Here is a 22,082-nt window from a genome sequence, read left to right as displayed (position 1 = left end):
TAATACGTAACTTCTGATATTGTTTTCAAAGTTCACGACTAAAATATGACATATTTGATAATGTCACGAAAATCGCATATGTTGTTTAAGAACAAAAGCTACTAATATATTATAGCTATTGATTGTTTAGATGGAAAGACAGTGTTTATGTAAATCAAATATGTTCACATAGAATACTCCATAACTGGTTACTCGTTGATATCCCAAAATAAACCGTAACTACACAACCGCCATTTTATTTTTTGAATAATAACCTTACACTGGCAGAGAACTGCGCTGTCGATAGAAACATTTTTATTCATGATTTAAAAAAAGCCCAATAAATGAATAGCATAGATGCAGGCATACAACTATATTCAACAATGTGATAAGATACTGATAACAAAAAGCTGTATTTCACGTTTATTAAACGGCTAATTCACAGTACTGTGTGATCACCTTAATTTACTTGACGTTGCGTATGTGAACACGACGTCGTGATTTTTGTATTGAAATAGCATCACTGTATACGGGCAAAAACTCTACTTAGAATTAGCGTATGGCCATAAAATTTTGGATTTGACAACTTTAAGATGTGTTTCATTCAATTATGTAAAAATCTAAAAATGTGCAAAAAATGTCATAAGCACCCTTTTCTTGTACATGTATATGGCGTGTAAAAATTTGCTCTATTATACTATGTTATGTTTAAGACACTATCTGCAATCAGGTCACACAAATAACAATTTACAAAACGGAGATGAATTTGATGAATTCTCTTTTTAGACTGCATTTACAAGCAGGTTACACAGATAACAATCTCTTTTCCAAAACAGCGAGACTCCATAACAACACAGATAGTTAACGCGGGAAAACTCGGTTTAATGTTAACGATTGTACGTTGTGCTAGGGTGAACTTCTTTGTATCTTCTTAAATTCGCTGTCAAAATCAAAAATTAAAGTACGTTTTGGAGGTCACTTTATCATTTAAACTTAATGGCTAGTATTTGGAGCTAATTCAAATAATAAAAAGCCTCGTGTGTTGTTTCTCACGGGTTTGGAGGTTGCATCGTCAGTAAATGAAGTCCGTTATTTTTAATTTTGCTTAATTAAAATAAACTCCACCTTTTGGTGATTCCATACGTGGTTCATACGTGGGGTGTTCTGAATGTAAATATCTTATAATTATTTTTTAGATCTAAGGCTTCTGTTACAGGCAGTTTGGTTACCAAATAAGAATATGTGGAATTGGACGTGAAATCTAAGAAATAAACCGTGTTTGAAGAGCTACTAACTACATTCAAGCCTGTGAAACTGGTTACAAAGTCTTGTATACAAACGCCATAAAGTCTTGGTCAGACGTGTCCAAGAAACAGTTCTTCAACAATGAAATTACCGCAGTACACGTCCTCGCGGTTCTAGGTATTTTAACACAATTACGTGTACATATGTATATGAAAATCGGCTACCTTATGCCATCATTTTATGCGATTTGAAATTGAGTTAAAAGAATAATGAACCATTTTATGGGTTCATAAATACTTTGATCTGAACATCAAGTAAGCAAAAAAGAAAAGCAACGATAGTATAGTTTTGTTTTGGGTTTATTAAAAACTATAACAAGCAATATTCCAGTCCTCAACCTTTCATCTCCGTCTAAGCGTGGACCACGGATTGGACGTCAACGTCAAAAATGGCGGGTCTCTTAGATGAGTTCATCCCAAAAATGTATGTGTTGTTGATAGATAAACATGGAAGTTCCAGCATCTCTAGAAAATAGATAGAAAAATAAAATTAAAAAAATGTTTTATGAACAACCATACACATACTGCAGTGCAGAAAGGTTGAAACTGCTTAGATATTCAAAGTTGCCTAAGTTTATTTGTGTAATTGATTCATAAGAAAGTGATATTCTTGTGACAACTTACTTCATATCATCCACACCTCAGTAGTGGTGCTTCCTAACAATGATGGGTGGCATCATTGCCATGGGAGGGACCATGGGGATGAATGGTGGGGGTGGGGGAATGATGACACCGCTGGGGTTGGGTCCAAGGCTGTTGGCGGCAAGAAAGGGAGCGACGAAGGACAGCGCCAGGGCTGGGTTGTTGCTGATGAAGTTGTTCAGGTTGGTGAAGAAGGTGTTTGTGCTGATGGTCTGAGAGTAGACAGATCCTGTCAGGCACAGGACGGCCAAGACAACAGCGACTGAAGACCTCATTATTACCTGGCCAGGTGAAAGAAAAAATACATTGCAGTTAAAAATCAATGCACAACACAACATTAAAGTTCGTCTATAAGCAACTCATTTTCATTACAGTTGTTGCATTTCTTGCCTAAACTTAGCGAATGGAAATTGATTCTAAAAATGATTTGCAACATTTATAATTGTAATGATCAGTCATTAGATAAATATGAAAAAAAACCTTCTTGTTTTAACTTACCTGTTACAGTTTGTGCGATAGAGAAACTATAGTTTGACTCCATTATTTCTCCCCTTTATATATGTAATATGAGAGAGGACCGTAAGGGGATGAACTAACGAAGAAATATCTTATTCCAGTTTAAGACCTACAGGGCCTATTTTTGAAATCAATAAAAAATATTTTCTAGTTTAAAGTTTGATTTTTAAATTAAAGATAATGGAGAAATTTAAACAAATAAAGAATTTCCCCCTAAAGTTCCTCATCTACCAAATACCAAAATCTATATTCTGTAAGGTCAAGATGTATGCTACTATGAATTGGATTTTAATTACAAGTTATCATGTCTCTAGCATAATACCTATCTTATAACCACCGCTAATTGATGACACTTTGACAAATATTTTGCATGCTTTTCTGTGGTTTTTGACAACTTGTTGCGTAATTACATGATATTCTGTCATTTTATGGTAGGATAATATCCGCTCGTTCCAACTGCATTGTATTCGTCGGCTTTTATTATGCCAACTCTTGCAGCAAGTATAGTGTTGGAGTTACAATATCTCCTTGTCGACGTGATGTAATAAAAAGTAACTAACGAGCGCTGTACTCGACGAGCACACGGACTAACAGCGGGTCTTGTGTTAGTTGGGATCTCACATACCCACCGGGAAACATGTCAAACAGTCATAACACAATAATGAGAAAAGAAATAGTGATACATGCATTTCAACTGTCTTCACAATACTTTACAACCTTAAAAAGCTCTTAAGATCTGTTGGTCTTAAAAGATATTACAAATGTACTGTCTTCATACATATACAATTTCAATTTCAATTTCTTAAATTTACATGTGAAATGTTTGTGACGGAGGAATTTTTGGGGGGCGTTGAATTTAAATTACTGATCAAATATTTAGCCCATGCAACGAACACATCTATATCTCGACAAAATGACACCCATTGTTTCAACAGAATCAATAAGTCAGATCAAAGCATAAATTTAAATATGAATTATTCCAAGTAATATAAGATAAATGTTATCAGTAAATTATAGCAACTTTTGTTCTTCTGAGTTTCCTTTTTCTCTATTGTGTATTTGTTTATTTGTAAGATGTAAAATTTGGAAATTTGACAAATTTGATTTCAAAAGAAAAATTTTGATGGTTGTAACCTGGAAGGCCGAGACGGTCTTGGCGCGACAGCAGTGGACACCTCTCGTTAATCTGCCGTGACCTGCAGACATTGTATTACACGAGCTAACAATGGTAAAGTGTGAATTCAAACATTAATGAAGAAAACCATTCAGTATTGTTAGACATGTAACATTTTTCAGACACAGTGACATTGCATCTGTCAAAAGAGTCTGCCTCTTTGCTATAAAAGTAGTTCGAGTTTCTAGAATCTTCAGTTCATTCTTTGGATTCACTCTTTCATATACAGGTATGTGTCGAGCTACTCTAAGCTCAAGTATTCTGGTCAATGTAAATGAAAAATAATAATGGAAAAAAAAATATTTCGTAGCAGAAGCGGGGTTTTTGAAATGTCAATTTGTTTTCTGTTCAAAGACCAATTTGAAATCATTGGTGTCTCTTGAAAAAAAGAGGATATGTTCAAAAAATAGGTTTTTCTTTAAAATCATATTTAAAAGTGTCCACGAAAAAAGATTTTGCATCATGCATTATTTTTCGCCACAGAAATTGCTAATGCAAGTCTTAATAACATAATAGAACAGAACCCAAGTACGACTGTCTTTATTAGGCGCAATTTGCCAAACACTGTTTAGCATGTCAGTTTCATTCGATAAGTAAATGTTGTTCTCTTCTGTCACAGACCATGAAGTCCTGCGTCGCTGTTGTCTTGGCCGTCCTGTGCCTGACAGGATCTGTCTACTCTCAGACCATCACCACAAACACCTTCCTCAACAACCTGAACAGCTTCATCAGCAACAACCCAGCCCTGGCGCTGTCCTTCGTCGCTCCCTTTCTTGCCGCCAACAGCCTGGGACCCAACCCAAGCCGTGTCATCATTCCCCCACCCCCACCATTCATCGCCCCCTTCCCCATCGCCCAGCCACCAGTCATCGTCTACCACCACAACCGCAAACACTACTGAGAAAGAATCACCATCATGTAAGTTCAACGGATTTTATTTGTCAATCTCAATTACTACAGGTTTTTAAGGGTGTTTATTTAATTTTCTTTTTTCTTTTTTTTCGATTTTCCCGTGTTAAAATTTCTCGATTTTTTCGTAACCATGTGTTTTTGAAATGAGGATCAATTATTTTTTGAAACATCCTTCAGTAACTTAACATTAATTCTTTGTATATATTTGCAGGTTATTTATTTCCAATCATCACCACTTTAATTGACGCACATCGTAAAGAAGAAGAAGAAGAATATTAAGCGGAATGAGAGCAGGACAAGCGCCGCTCAGCACACACATCGTCACAGAATCAGATCCATCTGTCGCTCATCACCATTGTTTATGTTGGCAATAAACACATTCATAAAACAATCATTGTCTGTTTAAGTTAATGGTTTACGTTTGTAATTGTTGATCTTAGAATGGAGATACACATGTTAGGGCAATTGCCGAAAATGGAAGTAAAGGGTTTACAGCTGGTATATAATTATTTTACTATAGAAGAAGTGTTTGACTGACCCTCGACATACTGAAACTTGTATTTGTCGCTGGAATTCATTTTATGTACAATTTGTCTAATTGGCAAATTGGTCAGAAATTTGATAAACTCTTAAGCAAAGGACAGTTTCGGACAAATATTTGTGTAAAAATGAGAAATACTGTACTTGAAGCCGTACATGTATAACTGTATAAGTATTGCTAAAATTCATAAAATGATTCTTCATAATCATTATTAATTAGAGGGATTTTGTATGCAATATGTAAGTCTATAATGTTAAGTACATGAGAATCAGAAGTAAACTGCAAAACTGGGTGCCGTAAAATCATAATCTTCATGACTGATAATGGTAAACAACTATTAACCCCAAAGCCGTGTAATCTTGAATCAAATATCTAGAAATAGAAATTTCAAAAAATCTTGCACCGTCACCTAGACAAAAATGTCTACCATTTTTTAAATCGAAATAGTTTTACTAGTATCCTTTGAAGGGTATGGGAAAAACTCCAGCTGGAACAAAATAGGTTCTACGTTAGGGTGTTTCTGAAAACTGAATTGAAATCTTTTGAATTGCAATAAATAAATAAAAAGCTAAAGACCCTTTGCAAATGTAATGTTATGTATAGTTCAATGAAAACGTTTAAAATGAATCTGCTGTCTTATAAGGAGATTGTAAAGTTTTAATACTTCTGGTTTTCATAGACTTACCGCTACAATCGCACATAAAACGAATGTATACTGGTTGTACAATGGTATATAATCATGTTGACTTTTGACTATACACTTATCTCATCGTTCTTTACATATGGATGTGGAGTAAATTTTAAAAAAACGACAAGATGTTTGACTATTAAATTATATTTATTTTCACTGCTTAGCTGGTCTCTCTAAGTTAAAATCCTTGCTAAGAAACTGGCGTATATATTTCTTTATGTCCGTACGAAGCATAGCCAAGTACTGGCAGCAGTCTTACGTCAGAAATACGGTGCAGGTGTTGCATAACCATTCCGTCATTAAAAAGGAAAAGAAAAAATACACGCTCTCATACACAATAAATATTTAAAATATACCGTGTTTAAAATAACGAACAATAATCATGAAAGTGATATAAGTAATATTCATTAATGAAAAAAATGTCAATCAAAGAATGACCTATATTTTCGTGAAAAGGATGAGGAGCCAGCTAGGGTAAGACTATGAATGCTTCAAATTTACATTTTTTCAGTCAAGGTGAATTTTTAAAATAATTTAACGTTTATTTTGTTTTCTTCTATGTATTGCATTTACATCGACATTCTAAACATTTGTTGTAATGTTGTTTCCGCTGATCATGAATGAAACTATTTTTCAGCGCAATTGTGTAAAGAGTACATGACTATAATATTATATTTTTGATAAATAGTAGGCACTAATCAAATATATTGAAAACTTATTTTTAAAAACCCATTACAAATAAAATGACCAGGAAAGATTTACATCTATCAGAATTTTCACTGGTTAAAAAGGCTACCCATACAGCTTTACACTGAAATGAACTGGATAACTTTGATATGTATACATTTGATCGAGTTTCTAAGTTACAAATTAGTAATATTAAAGGCGTAGACACTTTATAGTGAGAAGTATATATTTTCTAAATTTCAATTATTACCAACGTTAATATTGAGTAATCCCGGATTCCTACTGTTAAGTAGACAGCAACTGGTGCACAAAATGCATAAAGACAACATCTATGGCGATAGAACTCCTTAATGCCAGGTTATTTATGGTATGTTGGTTACACACATTAGGACACCCAAGTCCAGAGCATGAATTCATAATGAATTCATACATTTACATATGTATACACGTTATCAAGATATTGACAAGTGCGCGCTAAGTATAATCTTATTTATGATATATAAACATCGATCATGATCCCTGGAACCAGTTGCCTTCCGTACCGCTGGGAAGTGTTCACACAAAGGTAGGTAGTGCGGCCCCCTAGTACTTCCCCTGGGGCCACCCTCCTCAACCTCTGTACCTACTGATAAAAATGGTGATCCGTCAGTCATTGTTAAATCCCCGTATGTGTGTGTGTTTGACTTGCACTCTTCCTTATCCTATGTTTGAATAAAACATCCCAATAAATGCTTGATATTTATTATATATGATAGTTTTTACTTTTTATTAAAGAGATTCTAACCAATTGTGTTTTATGTTATAACATATACGTCATAATAGGTAATTGTTTGTTTTGGATCCATCTAACATACATGTAACTTCATTTATATGATAATGACATGCTCGGGTATGTGATAGTTTTAATCAATTATTTGTCCTTCTATAAAAGTTTATAATGAAAGTTTATAATGAAATCTCTTACTGATTTTTTTTCATTTGTGTTGAATTATCCTCTAAATACTTAGCTAGGAAAAGTGCATACCGGTATCATGCTTCGCATAACTCAGAGGCGATTATTTTGTGAATGTTTTAAGAAATAAGTACCTAATAATAACTTAACAATGCATTTCTATGGTTAAATTTCATAAAACTGAAAAAAACTGATTTACTATAGCGTAACAACATACATTGTATGCTGTATGCTGTTTTATATACCATATTTTAATTAGCGTACGGTAGCGCTTCCACTAAACTCTTTCATTGTGCCACTAAAAGTGTGATATTGTTGTCAATATTCTCTTACGTTTAGAAATCATTTCATTATATATCAGCATTTAATTCATTGTATATTTAACTCCTTTTTAACTTGTATCCACTAGTACCCCTAACCAGCTACCAATTTGGGGGGTAAAAGCATATAACTAAAACTTGAAATGAGAAAACAGAAATGCATTCATACCATCAATGTAATTAAACGATTGATCTAAATATTTAACTCTTTGACCAAGCTGGTAGTAATTAAAAGAAAATACATGTTCGTTTGTTTGTCAAAATAGCATCTCTTCTCTTAAAGTTTACAATAAGTAATATGATTTGATAAAATAATAAAAGCAATCATTTTACCGATGAATAATCAATACCATTTTCGAAAAGAAGTCATTTACTATAAATAATTCTACGGATAAATTGTCCGAATGTAAAAGCCGTAGCAATCCTGACCACTATCTTAATTGGATAAAAACAATGTTTCAAAAAAGCATGGACCGGTCGCCGAGAGTTAGGACTGGCCGTGTGATTGGACATTGGAAATCGTCCATTGACAGACAGCGCGGTTCATCGGCCATTTATCACTGTCACCCTGGGTCCTGTCAGAGACGACAACTTTATGGTCAGTGCCGCTTCAGTCCCGTATATGACTCACAGTCCCTGTCTATCCTACTCCGTACACACATCATATAAATACTTGTGCGTTAGTACTTTTCATGCCATTGTATATATGACCACTGACAGTCATTGGTAATAAAAGTGAAATTAACACCGTGTGAAAAGTACATCATTCTGGGGGGGTTTTCAGTTTTTAAAGATTTATAAAAAAAAATTCTGCAAAAATAGAAAAATGTTTCCTATATACAATTAATACGTTAGTAGAGAAAGAGCAAATTCCAAATCACGACCATTTTTAACAAACTTTGAAAGTTCATATCACGTGACTGGTAACAAAATTAAGGTGCATTTCCCATGTACAACCCAAAGAACGTTAACTTTTGTTTCAGGAATTCAAAATTCAAAATTCTTACATACATGTACATGTGACTTTAGGATTTGTGCATTACTCTTTGGTGCTATATATGTGTTAACGTAGTCAATGACAACTGTCTCCCTAGAATACGGTATACAGAGTTAAGAAAATGTTAAACACCCTTCGGACTGAGCACTTCCTCTTCTCTAAGATTGGGTGGTCTTTACAAGATTTTTAAAAAAAGAACTTTGACTCAAATATCACGAACTGTAATCAATGAACAACAACATAAATTTACGTTTCCCTGATTCCGACATGTTGTAAAATTTGAATTTACCGGATGGCAGTAAATACAAGATTACAACCAGAAAAGTTGTAATGATGTAAATTTTGTATTTACTGCCACCCGGTAAAATTAAAAAATTATAACATGATAATTCACAGGCATATTCGTTATTACACGTATCAATATCAACAAAAGATGTACAAATATATCATATGAAGCTTAGAGTCTTAGGCATGGCAACCACATGTTAAAATTAAGCGTTATTTATTTTAAAGAAAAGTTGAAACTAAAAGGAAATTCTTTCATACATTTATATGATAACATTGTTTCTTTGTGATTACGTCCGACTTTAGCACCCCTGCGAATGTGTTTGAAATGTTTTCTTTACCGTTGCTAAGTATGTAATAAATCCAGAGGTGCTCGAATGAAAGTTCGCGAGACTTCACCGAGATTTGTTGAGTTCCTGTGAAATTTCGAGCGGAAGTATAAGTGTTCGGATAATATTCTCAAAATACGTAAGTACTGGTCGATTTTCATATCATATTCTATCTTGATTTATGTTAAAACATCAACATCTTTTAAGATGTATGTCTTATTTCACCATCTAGCGTTTTTTTTTAAATTAAACGATGATATTCAGAACAGAGTTATCGTTCGTGTTCAACCACGTGTAGAGTGGTTGATAATATAAACATTGGGTTGCTTAATAAAATCATAGCCGTGTTTGATGCTTGTGGTGTGCAATACCATGTTTTTAAAATATTAATGGGTGAATGTTTTGCCTAAAACTTAGTGTATCGAGCCATTTTCAAGGAACATTCTGCATAAAATAGTACAGTCTCTTTCACTATTGATGTAATTACTAGGTCAGGCGCGGATCGAAAATTAATTCTTAGAGGGGATCTCTACTACGCATGTTAATTGTCGCAACAGCAGAAAAAAACTATTTTTTGTATTGTCTTGTTTATTTCTAAAACACATTTTATCCACCAATTAATGAAGATAAAGTTTAAAATCAATAAACCTCTAGAATTTATATTTGTCTACAAGTACCTAGATTAAAATAGACTATAAACACGAGGCGCGGTTTTTACTGCGAAACAGAAAGGGTCAAATAAAACCTCGTGATTTAAAATCTAAATGACAATAACATTCGCAGGGGTGTTTAGCGCGTTCTTCAATGTTTCTGTTGTTATTGTTAGTTGGGAATCTCCGAAAAAAGTAGTGCTGGACCTTGTCTAAAATCAGGATAAACCCCAATTAATTTGATGTTTAAAATAAGGAAACGTAAAATATTGTATCTTTGACAATTAGCTATGTCGTTTTATAAAGTGTGATTTTAAGTTGTTCACTGCGATGACCTGGGCTGCGTTCGAGATCGTAGCAGTTAGCTTAGTCGCTAGGTCGTAAATACTTAGGTCTGTTAACAGACCGCTATGTCTCTGATTTGAAGTTGGAAATATTCAACTACAGACTAATTACATCGACATGATTTGTTAATTTCAAGCCGAAATCTACATTTCAAAATCTATTAGAACTTAAAACGAAAAAAATATCACTTAATAAATAGATCTCCTGTGTGTTACAAAGTGGTAACTATAAGGTGGCCATTTTGAATTTGATGCATAACATAAAATATTAAAGCTACGAATATCTACTTTGTAGCTAAGCTACATGTAGCTTACCGTTGAAGATCATACATGTAGCTGCTACGTGGCCTTACGCAGCAGCTATGATCTTGAACGCAACTCGATCTGATATATATACATGTATATACATGTACTTTTAAAATGTAAAGTGATCCTTTTTATTTAGACGACCATGTTGACCAGAAATCTCGTCGCATTGATCTTCATGTCCGTGATGGCAATGACAACAGCGCAGACGACAGGCTTCGGAAACATCGGCACAGGGGGCGCTTTCCTGGCGGGACTGGCACTTCCGTTCATCTTTAACCGCTTTCGGCGCCAACCTCTTCCGGTCGTGGTACCCTACCCTATTCAAACCAACTTCAACCCATTTAATCCATTCCCTGCTCCGATGCCATTCTTCCCCGGAGGCGGCTTTCCAGGAGTCGGCTTTCCCGGAGCCGGTCCAGGTCCAAGTAAATATATTAACTTGTATATTCTTACAACTAACAACCGTTTAAAAAAGAAAGCAAGAATTTGTGTGAATGTTGCAGAATACTAGTAATCTCCAAGGTCGACTCGAGAAATGTTTTTTTGAAATTATTAATATTTCATACAATATTTTATAAACCAAAAGGGGTTATTCTGCAACATTCACAATAACAAGAACTTTACTTCTGTTCTACCAGCAGTTCGGATTTGCTGGTCTCTCCTCAATAGAGTTTTAACGACTATTCCTAGTAAACTCAGTAGCTTTGTAAGAAATAGTTTACATAGAAATAAATCACAGGCAACCAATCGGAATGACACGCAGACGACATTTTTTCGGAGATTTATGAAATGCACGTACTTATTTCTTTGTAAAGATAACTTGTATCATATTTTCACCAATTTAAGGGTAATTTTATACAATGATAAATGGTACATTTTTATCTATTTAATATACAAATATGCAATGCAAGTGTAAAAGGAGGTAATTAGATTAAAACAGCCATACTGAGCTCATCCGAGGCATTACGTATCGCTTACTGGTACTAAGATGGTACAGGACAGTTTTTTTATACAACTCACTCACCCCTGCGAATGTTATTGTCATTTAAATTTTAAATCACGAGGTTTTATTTGACACTTTCAGTTTCGCAGTAAAAATCGTGCCTCGTGTTTATAGTCTATTTTAGAGAATCTAGGTACTTGTAGTCAAATATAAATTCTAGAGGTTTATTGATTTTAAACTTTATCTTCATTAATTGGTGGGTAAAATGTGTCCTAGAAGTAAATGTGACAATACAAAAATAGTTTTTTCTGCTGTTGCGACAATTAACATGCGTAGTAGACATCCCCCTAAGAATTAATTTTCGATCCGCGCCTGACCTAGTAATAACACTAATAGTGAAACAGACTGTACTATTTTATGCAGAATGTTCCTTAAAAATGGCTCGATATACTAAGTTTTTATGCAAAACATTCACACATTATTTTTTTAAAACATTGTATTACACACCACAACATCAAACATCAAACATGTCTATGAATTTATTAAGCAACCCAAAGTTTATATTATCAACCACTCATTGAACACGAACGATAACTCTGTTTCGAGTATTATCGAATGATTTAAAAAACCGCTAGATGGTGAAATAAGACATACATCTTAAAAGATGTTGATGTTTTAACATAAATCACAATAGGATATGATATGAAAATCCACCAGTACTAACGTATTTTGAGAATATTATCCGAACACTCATACTTCCTCTCGAAATTTCACAGGAACTGAACAAATCTCGGTGAAGTCTCGTGAATTTTTCATTCGAGCACCTCTGGATTTATTACATACTTAGCAACGATAAAGAAAACAATCCGAACACACTCGCAGGGGTGTCACTGTAGCCAGGTGATGTGTCTTCTGTAACCAGAATTTTCTCTGTTTCCTTTTATACAAATACCTTTAATTCACTCTTAATAATGCCCATCACCAATTCTGAAAAAAATTACTAGTCAGAACATGTAATATTTTCTACAAAGTGGTTTTTCTAAGATTTCGACCCTTTCATATTCGTCCACTTTTTCATGATTTTTCAGCTTTTAAGACCTCCACCAGCTTATACCATGCAAAGAGTTGGCTTTCCGTACTGCGTGTAGCTTGCACCTTTACATTTCAGAAACTTACTGGTGTATAGTTTACAATGTCCCATCCACCTGCTTTCCGTGTTTTTTACCCTCCTGTCTGTAACTTGCAGTTTCACAGTTTAAAGTCAACCCAACAGTCATAGTCGCAAAATTCTCAATTTACTCCTGATTCTCTCATGTTATTTGCGTAAGGGGCCTACATATTGCATACCATATTCAACAGGAGACGTCCCTCTAACTAATGATAATCATGAAGAACCATTTCATGAATTTTAGCAACACTCGTTCGATTTCAAGCACTGTATTGCTCAATTTTACAAAAATCTGAAATTGTCCCTTGCTACGTAAGACGTGAAAAAACGACATAGTTTAACGTTTAACCTCTAACTATCAGTGAAAGCCTTACATGTGTTTCTCAACATTCAGTTCTCTATATGCTACTTTAAAAAAAACCCGTGATTCGACAAAATATGGGGTGTCTATACATTTACTGACGACATTCGTAGTATATTGGAGAATAATTTAAAATAGCATCTCTTATAACTAATATAAAATATAGGTTATAAGGAATTTAAATTTGAGTCGATCAAATACGATCAGGTGTGATCAAATCTATCATAAACCCCGAAGGGAATTGGATTTGATCACCCCAACCGTATATAATCACTTAATAATACTTAAAAAGATTGATTCCTTATTCCTTAAATTAATGCTGTAAAATATGATTTAATAAAACTCTCATAACTCTTTTATATTTAGTATATTCTAATAATTCATAAACACATTGTTTTTATTTATATATTTTTTAATATGATACTAGTTATTGCAAACAAACATTTCTTGACTGTCTTTTTCTGGTTTCAGTGTTCCCCGGCGGGTTCATGGGATAGACTGCCCATAATCCATGACTGATGTATCAATTGTATGATCAAATTAAAGCTGGTATATTTTCATCTTAATGGTTTTCCAGTACAATTTGCACAGGCCCACAGAACGTGTAAAGGGGAACAGTGTTGTACATGAGCTACGTACCTTTGTCCCATCCATTTTGTCTCACAGGGCATGCACTTTTTCCCCTTGCTCCATTTTAACTCCAAATTACATTATGTGCAATTATTTTTAGGAAATTTAGGCCAATAATGCATTTATTTAAAAAAAATGGTTAAAAAAAATTATTTCTGTAAATACACTTTGTTTGTTTTAAAGAAATAATTTGCATTGTATTCACCATTAACTCACGCGCTATATTAAAAGAATATTTACAAAACTTACTTTTAAAATGTGACAGGAACCGTTGACTTCGACTACTTGAATTATGGAGGCACCGGACACTTCCATTTTCCGACATACTGTATTTCGAAACATACATGACCAATAAAATAAAATTCTGTCTCTCCACATTTTCTTGACAAAGAGCCTAGCTAGCACCATTTTTTTTTTGTTACAGCAGTGTAAAATATGGTATACCGTCATTCATTTATCAGTCAGAATTTACTTTTAAAAAAGCTTTTACATGTAAATTGAATTAATCATCTTAATACTTGCGATTAAGACCCGTTTTGATATCATTAATACATGAACATACAAAGATATGAAAGACACTGTTTCTCATGTGAGCGATATTGCAAATGAATCTAATGTTTCTTCTTTCTCAATACCCGTTAAATTATGGGTGTTTGATTAGGGTGGGGGCGGATGGGTTGCTTCTTGAGAGAGGAGGAAATACCCTTCTCCCCTCCTCATAAACCACCACCTGCTAGCGCGTTTTTTAAAGACGGCACCGTTCAAGTGAGGCCGGAGAGAAATTCGATCACGGCAGAAAACTTTCCCGTCCTTGTACTTACTCAACTAAATGTTAATGACCTAGATGATTGATAAATGTGAATACTAGTATACTCGTAGATACTCGTACAGTGACTTGCTCTATTTCAACAGATAAGAAGAGTCGTTTTTCGAAATATACGTCAACTGGGAAAGAATGGATAGGCTAGAGTACATCCCAAGAACAGTTACTCATTTTAGCAATAGTGTCAGATATGTGCAACACAGGCGCAAAAATTAAAGCTTCTTTTTTAATAATAAGATTATCCCCATGTACTTTAGTTATAATTATAGTACAGGGGAGAATCATATTATCAAAATAAATATTTTTATCGTCAGGCGCCTGTGGTGTACAATATTTATGGAATGCAGCTTAAACTTTTATTATGGCGGTGGGCCTCAACCCCACAGTCATCGAAAGATTTTTTTCCCCTTCAAAACAGTTTACAATAAATAACATGATTTGAAGAATGTCAAGTCTCAGATATGGAACGTCTCAACTGCCTTATGTAGGTAATCTTCATAATATGATGATACTTCAACATTACATGATGGTACTTCAACATTACGTATTGATACTCCAACATTACATGATGGTACTTTAACATTACTTGCTGATACTTCAACATTACATGATGGTACTTTAACATTACATGCTGATACTTCAACATTACGTAATGGTACTTTAACATTACTTGATGGTACTTTAACATTACGTGCTGATACTTTAAAATTACATGCTGATACTTTAACATTACATGTTGGTACTTTAACATTACGTGCTGATAGTTCAACATTACATGCTGATACTTCATTATATGATGGTATTTCACTATGCGGTAGTTCTAAAAATAGGGAAGTTTTAACATTGGGCTGTTTCTCTGTTTCAGAGATTGATCATATAGGACTAAGGTCCACTGAGACTAGTTTGGATCATGTCAAAAAGCTGGAACTACAAATAATAAAAAACAGGATTCTGCTCGAAATATATTTGTTAATGAAAAACTGTAGATACTCAGATTATGAAAACCACTGGCAAACAATTTGTGAGAAATTATAACAAGTTTTATGACATATCTGATTGCTTAAAGTATTCTTCTTCTTTTTTTCAATTATATTGACTTGTGAACAAATATTTTGATACATGTACCCCCTTTTCTATTGTATTTTTTTTTAATTTTCTATATCTCCCTTTTTCTCTTTACATTTACTGCTATTTATATATATATATATATATATATATATATATATATATATATATATATATATATATATATATATATATATATATATATATATATATATATATAAAATTTTTATTTTTTTTTCTTCAAGAAAACACGTTTTCACACTACACGGATAATCTATTTCCTTTAGATTAATAAGATATTACAATATGTAGAATCTTGAAATGAATGAAATATGTCTGAAATATGTGTGTATGTGGATTTATGTGTAAAAAAATATAAAAAAAAAATAAATATAAAGAGCTGGAACTGAAGAAGTACACATTGCACTACAGCTCATGAGAGAGGATCTCTACTGAATAAAAATATTGTCGAAACATACGATTTGTTTTGTTGCAATGTATTTAGGCAAACGACAACCACACATGCAACTTATAAGATCATGCAAAGGATAAAGCATTGCATTGCTGTTGAATCTGATTTTAGCAGTAACTGTACTGTTGAACAAATCAGTGCTTTCATTGCCCACTCTTTCACGTGGATCTCCAGGAATCTACATGTAACGTGAATGACAGAAGTATTTGTTTAGGTGCTTTTTTTTTAAAAAAAAAATTAGCTGTTCGCTCTGACTAAGTGCCAAAAGATTGGGTTCTGAATGCACATTTTTAGACCAAAATTCCCTGAAGGACTTTTGGTACCCCCTGATTTTTATGCGCTGAGCCCCAATGAACTCACAATGCAGCCATTCTTAAAAATTTAAAATGACCCATTTAAAAGACAACACTTCATCAAATATTAGCATTTGTTGAGTATCTCGATCTAAGCTAGTTTTAGTGGACCAGTCAGGCTGATCAATCTCTGAAACAGAGAAACAGCTCAGTGTTAAAAATTTTACAGGCATCCACGTGTTCTGAGTTTTAGCGTATTTCGCTCCCTAGGCGACGCTTCCCTAACCCTATTTTTAAAAACTACTGCATAGTGAAGTACCATCATATAATGAAGTATTAGCATGTAATGTTAAAGTATCAGCATGTAATGTTGAAGTATCAGCACGTAGTGTTAAAGTACCATCATGTAATGTTAAAGTATCAGCATGTAATGTTGAAGTATCAGCATGTAATGTTAAAGTATCATCATGTAATTTTAAAGTATCAGCATGTAATGTTGAAGTATCAGCACGTAATGTTAAAGTACCATCATGTAATGTTAAAGTATCAGCATGTAATGTTGAAGTATCAGCATGTAATGTTAAAGTACCATCATGTAATGTTAAAGTATCAGCATGTAATGTTGAAGTATCAGCACGTAATGTTAAAGTACCATCATGTAATGTTAAAGTATCAGCATGTAATGTTGAAGAATCATCATAAATTATGAAGATTATCTACATAAGGCAGTTGAGGCGTTCCATACTCAGATACATTGAAGAGTCTAGTATACTGTATGTGCAAGCCAAATGTCATCGTACATGTATTGATCATGTACTATGCCGAGTTTATCTCGCCCATGCGCTGATGAGGATGAGACAGGTGTCACATGAAAAGTCGAGGTAAAAATTACGAATCCAAATCGATGCTAAAAACATGTATCTTCCCTACCGGAAATGCAAGTGCAATAACTCTAATGAGACTAAATTTTAATCAACTGTCTTTTTTTTCTTACAATCTTATGACTGAAACAGATGACTGAAAATGTAATTACTGTCCGCAAGTTGACCCACATAATTGTATCTGTATTTTGCTAACAGGGATTTTCCAATCAAGACTGTTAATCTAGAACTTCGACTTTGAAAATTAAAAGGATTCTTTCTTATGTCACGAACAATCTCTGTACAGTCCATATAAATCTTGCCGAAATTTTTTTTTCATGCATGCATGACATATCGAGGGTTATTCCTCTTGCCCAAACATCCTGTGAACGTTGATAATCTTGCCCACAAGAATGTTGCAATTCGACAGATACCGGACGTCCAGACGGATGCACGGTTCCGTGCGGTGATACGACCGCATTAAGTCTATTTCAGTTTACTTATTTAAGTTTAGTATAATATTAATTTTTTAAAAGACTCCTTTAAAAAAAATGGGAAGTACAATTTTAACCATAAAGCAAAACTAATTTGCATATATTCCAGTCCCATTGAATTGTGACAACCTAGGGAAAAAAATATCAATTTGTTTATTACATATTAAATCATTTGAATATCTTAATATATATTTATAAAATAAAAATATGAAAATTTATCCCCTGAAAAACCTCATGCTGTGATACAGTGAAGTAATTTTCAATCAAACACTTTGGACTACGCAGGGACGACTCTGTATTACAAATTTGACCTTACATAAGATCAACAATTTCTGTGCAGCTTCCCCTAGAGTGATCGCTCATAAAATTTGCATATTAGAAAAAGACCGGAAATAAACGGTAATGTACAACAGTGAAAAATTATGCAATTCCTCGTAAAAATTTAACAACTAAATTAAACACGGTATATATATGAAGAAATAACTAAAGACATAATAACAAGAGGCCCAGGGGCCACATCGCTCACCTGAGCAACAATAGCCTTTAACTCTGACCAAATTAGCATTACAGTATCAAAATCAAAATATCTTGACACAGGGGCCAAGCCCGTTTAAACATCATTTTCAATGTAACCATAAATAAAGAAAGGGGTCGAACTCTGACCCAGATAAAAAACTACCAGCTCGCTTCAACAGCCTAATAAATCAATAAATATCTAAAACATTCGCAATATGCATGAAGTTTTAAGAAAAGTGATGTCTGAGATACACTCATGCTGAATTTCAAGTTGATGGGTCTTAAAATAGCGGAGATATACGTCATTATTCTCTCTAAATCGCCAGTTTATTTTTACTAGGACATTTACCGGTCCAGGGCTCACGATTGAATTTTGCCTATGACAACAGCAGTATTGCAACCACTCAAATTTTAACTTTCCAGGCTTAATAGTTTTGAGAAGAATATTTTTAGAGATTTTCTCTAATTATTTCTATGTAAAAATCCATTCCCCCATTGTGGCCCTGCCCTACCCCCAGGGACTACGATTTGAACAAACTTGAATCTACACTACCTGAGGATGCTTCCACTCTAATGTGAACTTTCCTGGCCTAATAGTTTTTAAAAAGAAAATTTTTTAAGATTTTCTCAATATTTTTCTATGTAAAACTTGACCCCCCCCCCCCCATTGTGGCCCCATCCTACCCCCGGGGACCATGATTTGAAAAAACTTGAATTTACACTTCCTGAGGATGCTTCCACTCCAATTTGAGCTTTTCTGGCCTAATAGTTTTTTTTTTAAAGAAGATTTTTAAAGATGTTCTCAATATATTCATATGTTAAACTTGACCCCCTCCCCATTGTGGCCCCACCCTACCCCCGAGGACCATGATTTGAACAAACTTGAATCTACACTACCTGAGGATGCCATCACACAAGTTTAAGTTTTTCTGGCCAAATAGTTTTTGAGAAGAAGATTTTTAAAGATTTTCTCTATACATTCTTATGTAAAAATTCATTCCCCCATTGTGGCCCCACCCTACCCCCAGGGACCAAGATTTGAACAAACTTGAATTTACACTACCTGAGGATACTTCCATACAAGTTACAGCTTTTCTGGCCTAATAGTTCCTGAGAAGAAGATTTTTGAAAAATACCAACAAATTTTTAATAAGTCTAAATTATCTCCCTTTAAAAAAAAAGGGCGTGGCCCTTCATTTGAACAAACTTGAATACCCAGTGATGCTTTGTGCCAAGTTTGGTTGAAATCTGCCTAGTGGTGATGGAGAAGAAGATGAACATGTGAAAAATTTACAACAACGACACACCGCCAACGCCAACACCAACGACGACAGACAACGGACGCATTTTGATTAGAAAAGCTCACTTGAGCTTTCAGCCCGGTTGAGCTAATAATATACGAGGATTAACATAAATTGCTTTATTTATAAAATAAACCCTATTTTAGTGTGAAAGGTCTACAATTTATTAAAACCAGAATCCTGTTACAACCTAGCAATCTTATGGAAGTAAAACAATTAATTCACCACACATTATATCATAGATAAGATATATTACTACCTCAAAGACGAAGCTGAGACTGTCCTCACAGTTAACATTTGGAGATAAAGAACTCGTACAGTCCCCAGATTTAACCGTCTGTGATTATATAAGCAGGAACACTGTGTTGTTCCACTTATTCTCAATCTCATGAACAAGGTAAGGATCCACCGACCATAACTTACAGAAAAAAACTTTGAAAAAAATAATATTTTTTGTTTCTTCATTTTTAATTTAATTTTTTTTTTACGTTTGATTCATTTCATATGATGGGAAATGAATTTTGAATTCTGTCTTTTGCTATAATTAACGTATTCAAGAAATCCAAGTGAATAATTTTTTTTCTTAAATTTGAAGTTTAAATCTTATTTCAAAGTATTTTAATGCAATTTAAGACAAGAATTGCATACATTTCTATGCATTTGTCGGTGCTCAAAATTTAGTGTTATGATTTTCATATAAACGATGTACAATTAATTTTAAGAAAACACTGTATTAAAAAGAAAATTATACGATTTTGTAATATTTCTTATTCAGTTATCATTCTTATAAACACGATGATAAATTGTTAATATTTAAAAACATTTTTATGTAAGACAAAAATCAAATTCCAGCTTAGTGGTAGACACGTATTAATTATCTAATTAAAATCAGCTGGATGCAGAGTTACTAAATTTGAATATATGTTTGCATTATGCAACTTTGATTTACATTTACATTACATGCAGAACAAAGAACGGGAAGGGTCTAGTTTTAGGCTCTTAGATAAACAATGTTCTAGATAAGGTCCAACGTTTATCTTACATGCAACACATGACGATCTTATTTTTTTATAGAACAACTAGCATAATTAAATTCTTAGATTCTACAAATCAATTTCATGTAAAAAAAAAGGGAAATGCAGTACTGATATCCTGATAAATTTTATGAAAATTGATATTCGACATCAGATAGCCATGAAGTCCTTGGTTTTCCTGGCGTTGGTCGCTGTTTGCAGCGGACACAGAATCCATTATAGAAACAACTGCAACAAAGAAATTTGGGTCGGAATCCTCGGCAACAGTAATCCTGATCAAGGTCGGGCAAATAAAAATGTTTATCATGGAAACGCAAATACTAACAATTGAAATAATATGATTATTAAATAGTAGTAATAATAATAATAATAATGATAGTAATAATAATAATGATAATAATAATTCTTTTTACAATGAATACATGTAATTATTCAATCAAATATAACAAATCAATATTTTCAATCAAATTTAAGGCGGATTTAAACTTTTTCATGGACAAAGCCACAGTGTAAACTTCCCAGCTCACTGGTCCGGAAGAATGTGGGGACGTACCGGATGTGGCGGATCTCGATGTGAGACTGGAGACTGTGGCGGAGGACGACTCCATTGTAACGGTGCAGGAGGCGTGCCCCCCGTTACTCTAGCAGAAATCACCTTTGACGGTGCCGGAAACCAAGACTTTTACGACATCAGTTTGGTTGATGGTTTTAATCTTCCTATGAGCATGCGCCCCAGAGCCGGAACTACCGAAGGGCAATCGGGAGCATACTATTGCTCTTCTGCTGGCTGCTATACCAACGTTAACGCCATTTGTCCTAGCGGAATGCAGTTGTACGGGACCGGTGGAGTCGTGGCTTGTAAGAGCGCATGCCTGGCCTTTGGTAACCCCGAATACTGCTGTAGTGGAGCACATAACACGCCACAGACATGTCCAAACTTCTCATACGCCCAGACGTTTAAGAACGCCTGTCCACAGGCCTACAGCTACGCCTACGACGACCACAAGAGTACGTTCACCTGCCGTGGAGCCGGAGGGAGACAGTCCGAGTACGATGTCGTCTTCTGTGGATAAACTAATTAATTTCATATTGTTAGATATAAATAAAACTTTTTTTCTTGTTATGAACATTACAGTTTGTTGAAATACTTTCATTGTTCTTAACAGTTATCTATTTTTGACATTTTAACATTAAAATGCTTTCTTTGGTGATTCATGCGGAATATAAAGGTTGTGACATTGCAGAAAAAAAATAATTAATTGCATGAATTAAAGCATTTTATTGTTTATATTTACATTTTTCTTCCTAATAAATTGACCGTAAAAAAGTAAGTTACTAAATTGTTGCTAATACACATCAGTGCGTTAGATACAAGAAACAGTCAATTTGAAATCATCTTCTATGAGAAGACATCATCATGATTATTTCGTGCAGTCCGTGATTTTTCTTTGGTTGAAGGTTTCGACCAATCTATAAAAGGAACATGTACA

At 34.0% G+C, this 22,082-nt stretch overlaps 1 protein-coding gene and 2 long non-coding RNA genes across 3 annotated transcripts; 2 read left to right on the top strand and 1 right to left on the bottom strand.

Annotated features, from left to right (window-relative positions):
* Positions 1–1,567: 1,567 nt before the first annotated feature.
* On the bottom strand, positions 1,568–2,554 carry LOC105318651 (uncharacterized). The gene is made up of 3 exons (XR_898536.4): positions 2,424–2,554; positions 1,908–2,206; positions 1,568–1,748 (listed from the first exon to the last, which is right to left on the bottom strand). It is a non-coding gene; the product is annotated as an uncharacterized lncRNA (long non-coding RNA).
* Positions 2,555–6,864: 4,310 nt separating this feature from the next.
* Positions 6,865–13,840, top strand: LOC105318628 (uncharacterized). Its single transcript, XR_010715110.1, has 3 exons — positions 6,865–7,011; positions 10,769–11,057; positions 13,576–13,840. It is a non-coding gene; the product is annotated as an uncharacterized lncRNA (long non-coding RNA).
* A 5,971-nt stretch (positions 13,841–19,811) lies between these two features.
* Positions 19,812–21,724, top strand: LOC105318618 (uncharacterized). Its single transcript, XM_011415836.4, has 3 exons — positions 19,812–19,955; positions 20,747–20,873; positions 21,067–21,724. Exons 1-3 carry the CDS (start codon positions 19,947–19,949, stop codon positions 21,663–21,665), a joined length of 735 nt encoding a protein of 244 aa, XP_011414138.1. The 5' UTR covers positions 19,812–19,946; the 3' UTR covers positions 21,666–21,724.
* The last annotated feature ends 358 nt before the right edge of the window (positions 21,725–22,082 follow it).

Source organism: Magallana gigas, chromosome 6, assembly GCF_963853765.1.
Source record: "Magallana gigas chromosome 6, xbMagGiga1.1, whole genome shotgun sequence".
NCBI classification, from domain to species: domain Eukaryota; kingdom Metazoa; phylum Mollusca; class Bivalvia; order Ostreida; family Ostreidae; genus Magallana; species Magallana gigas.
This window is presented reverse-complemented; position numbering and strand designations above follow the sequence as displayed.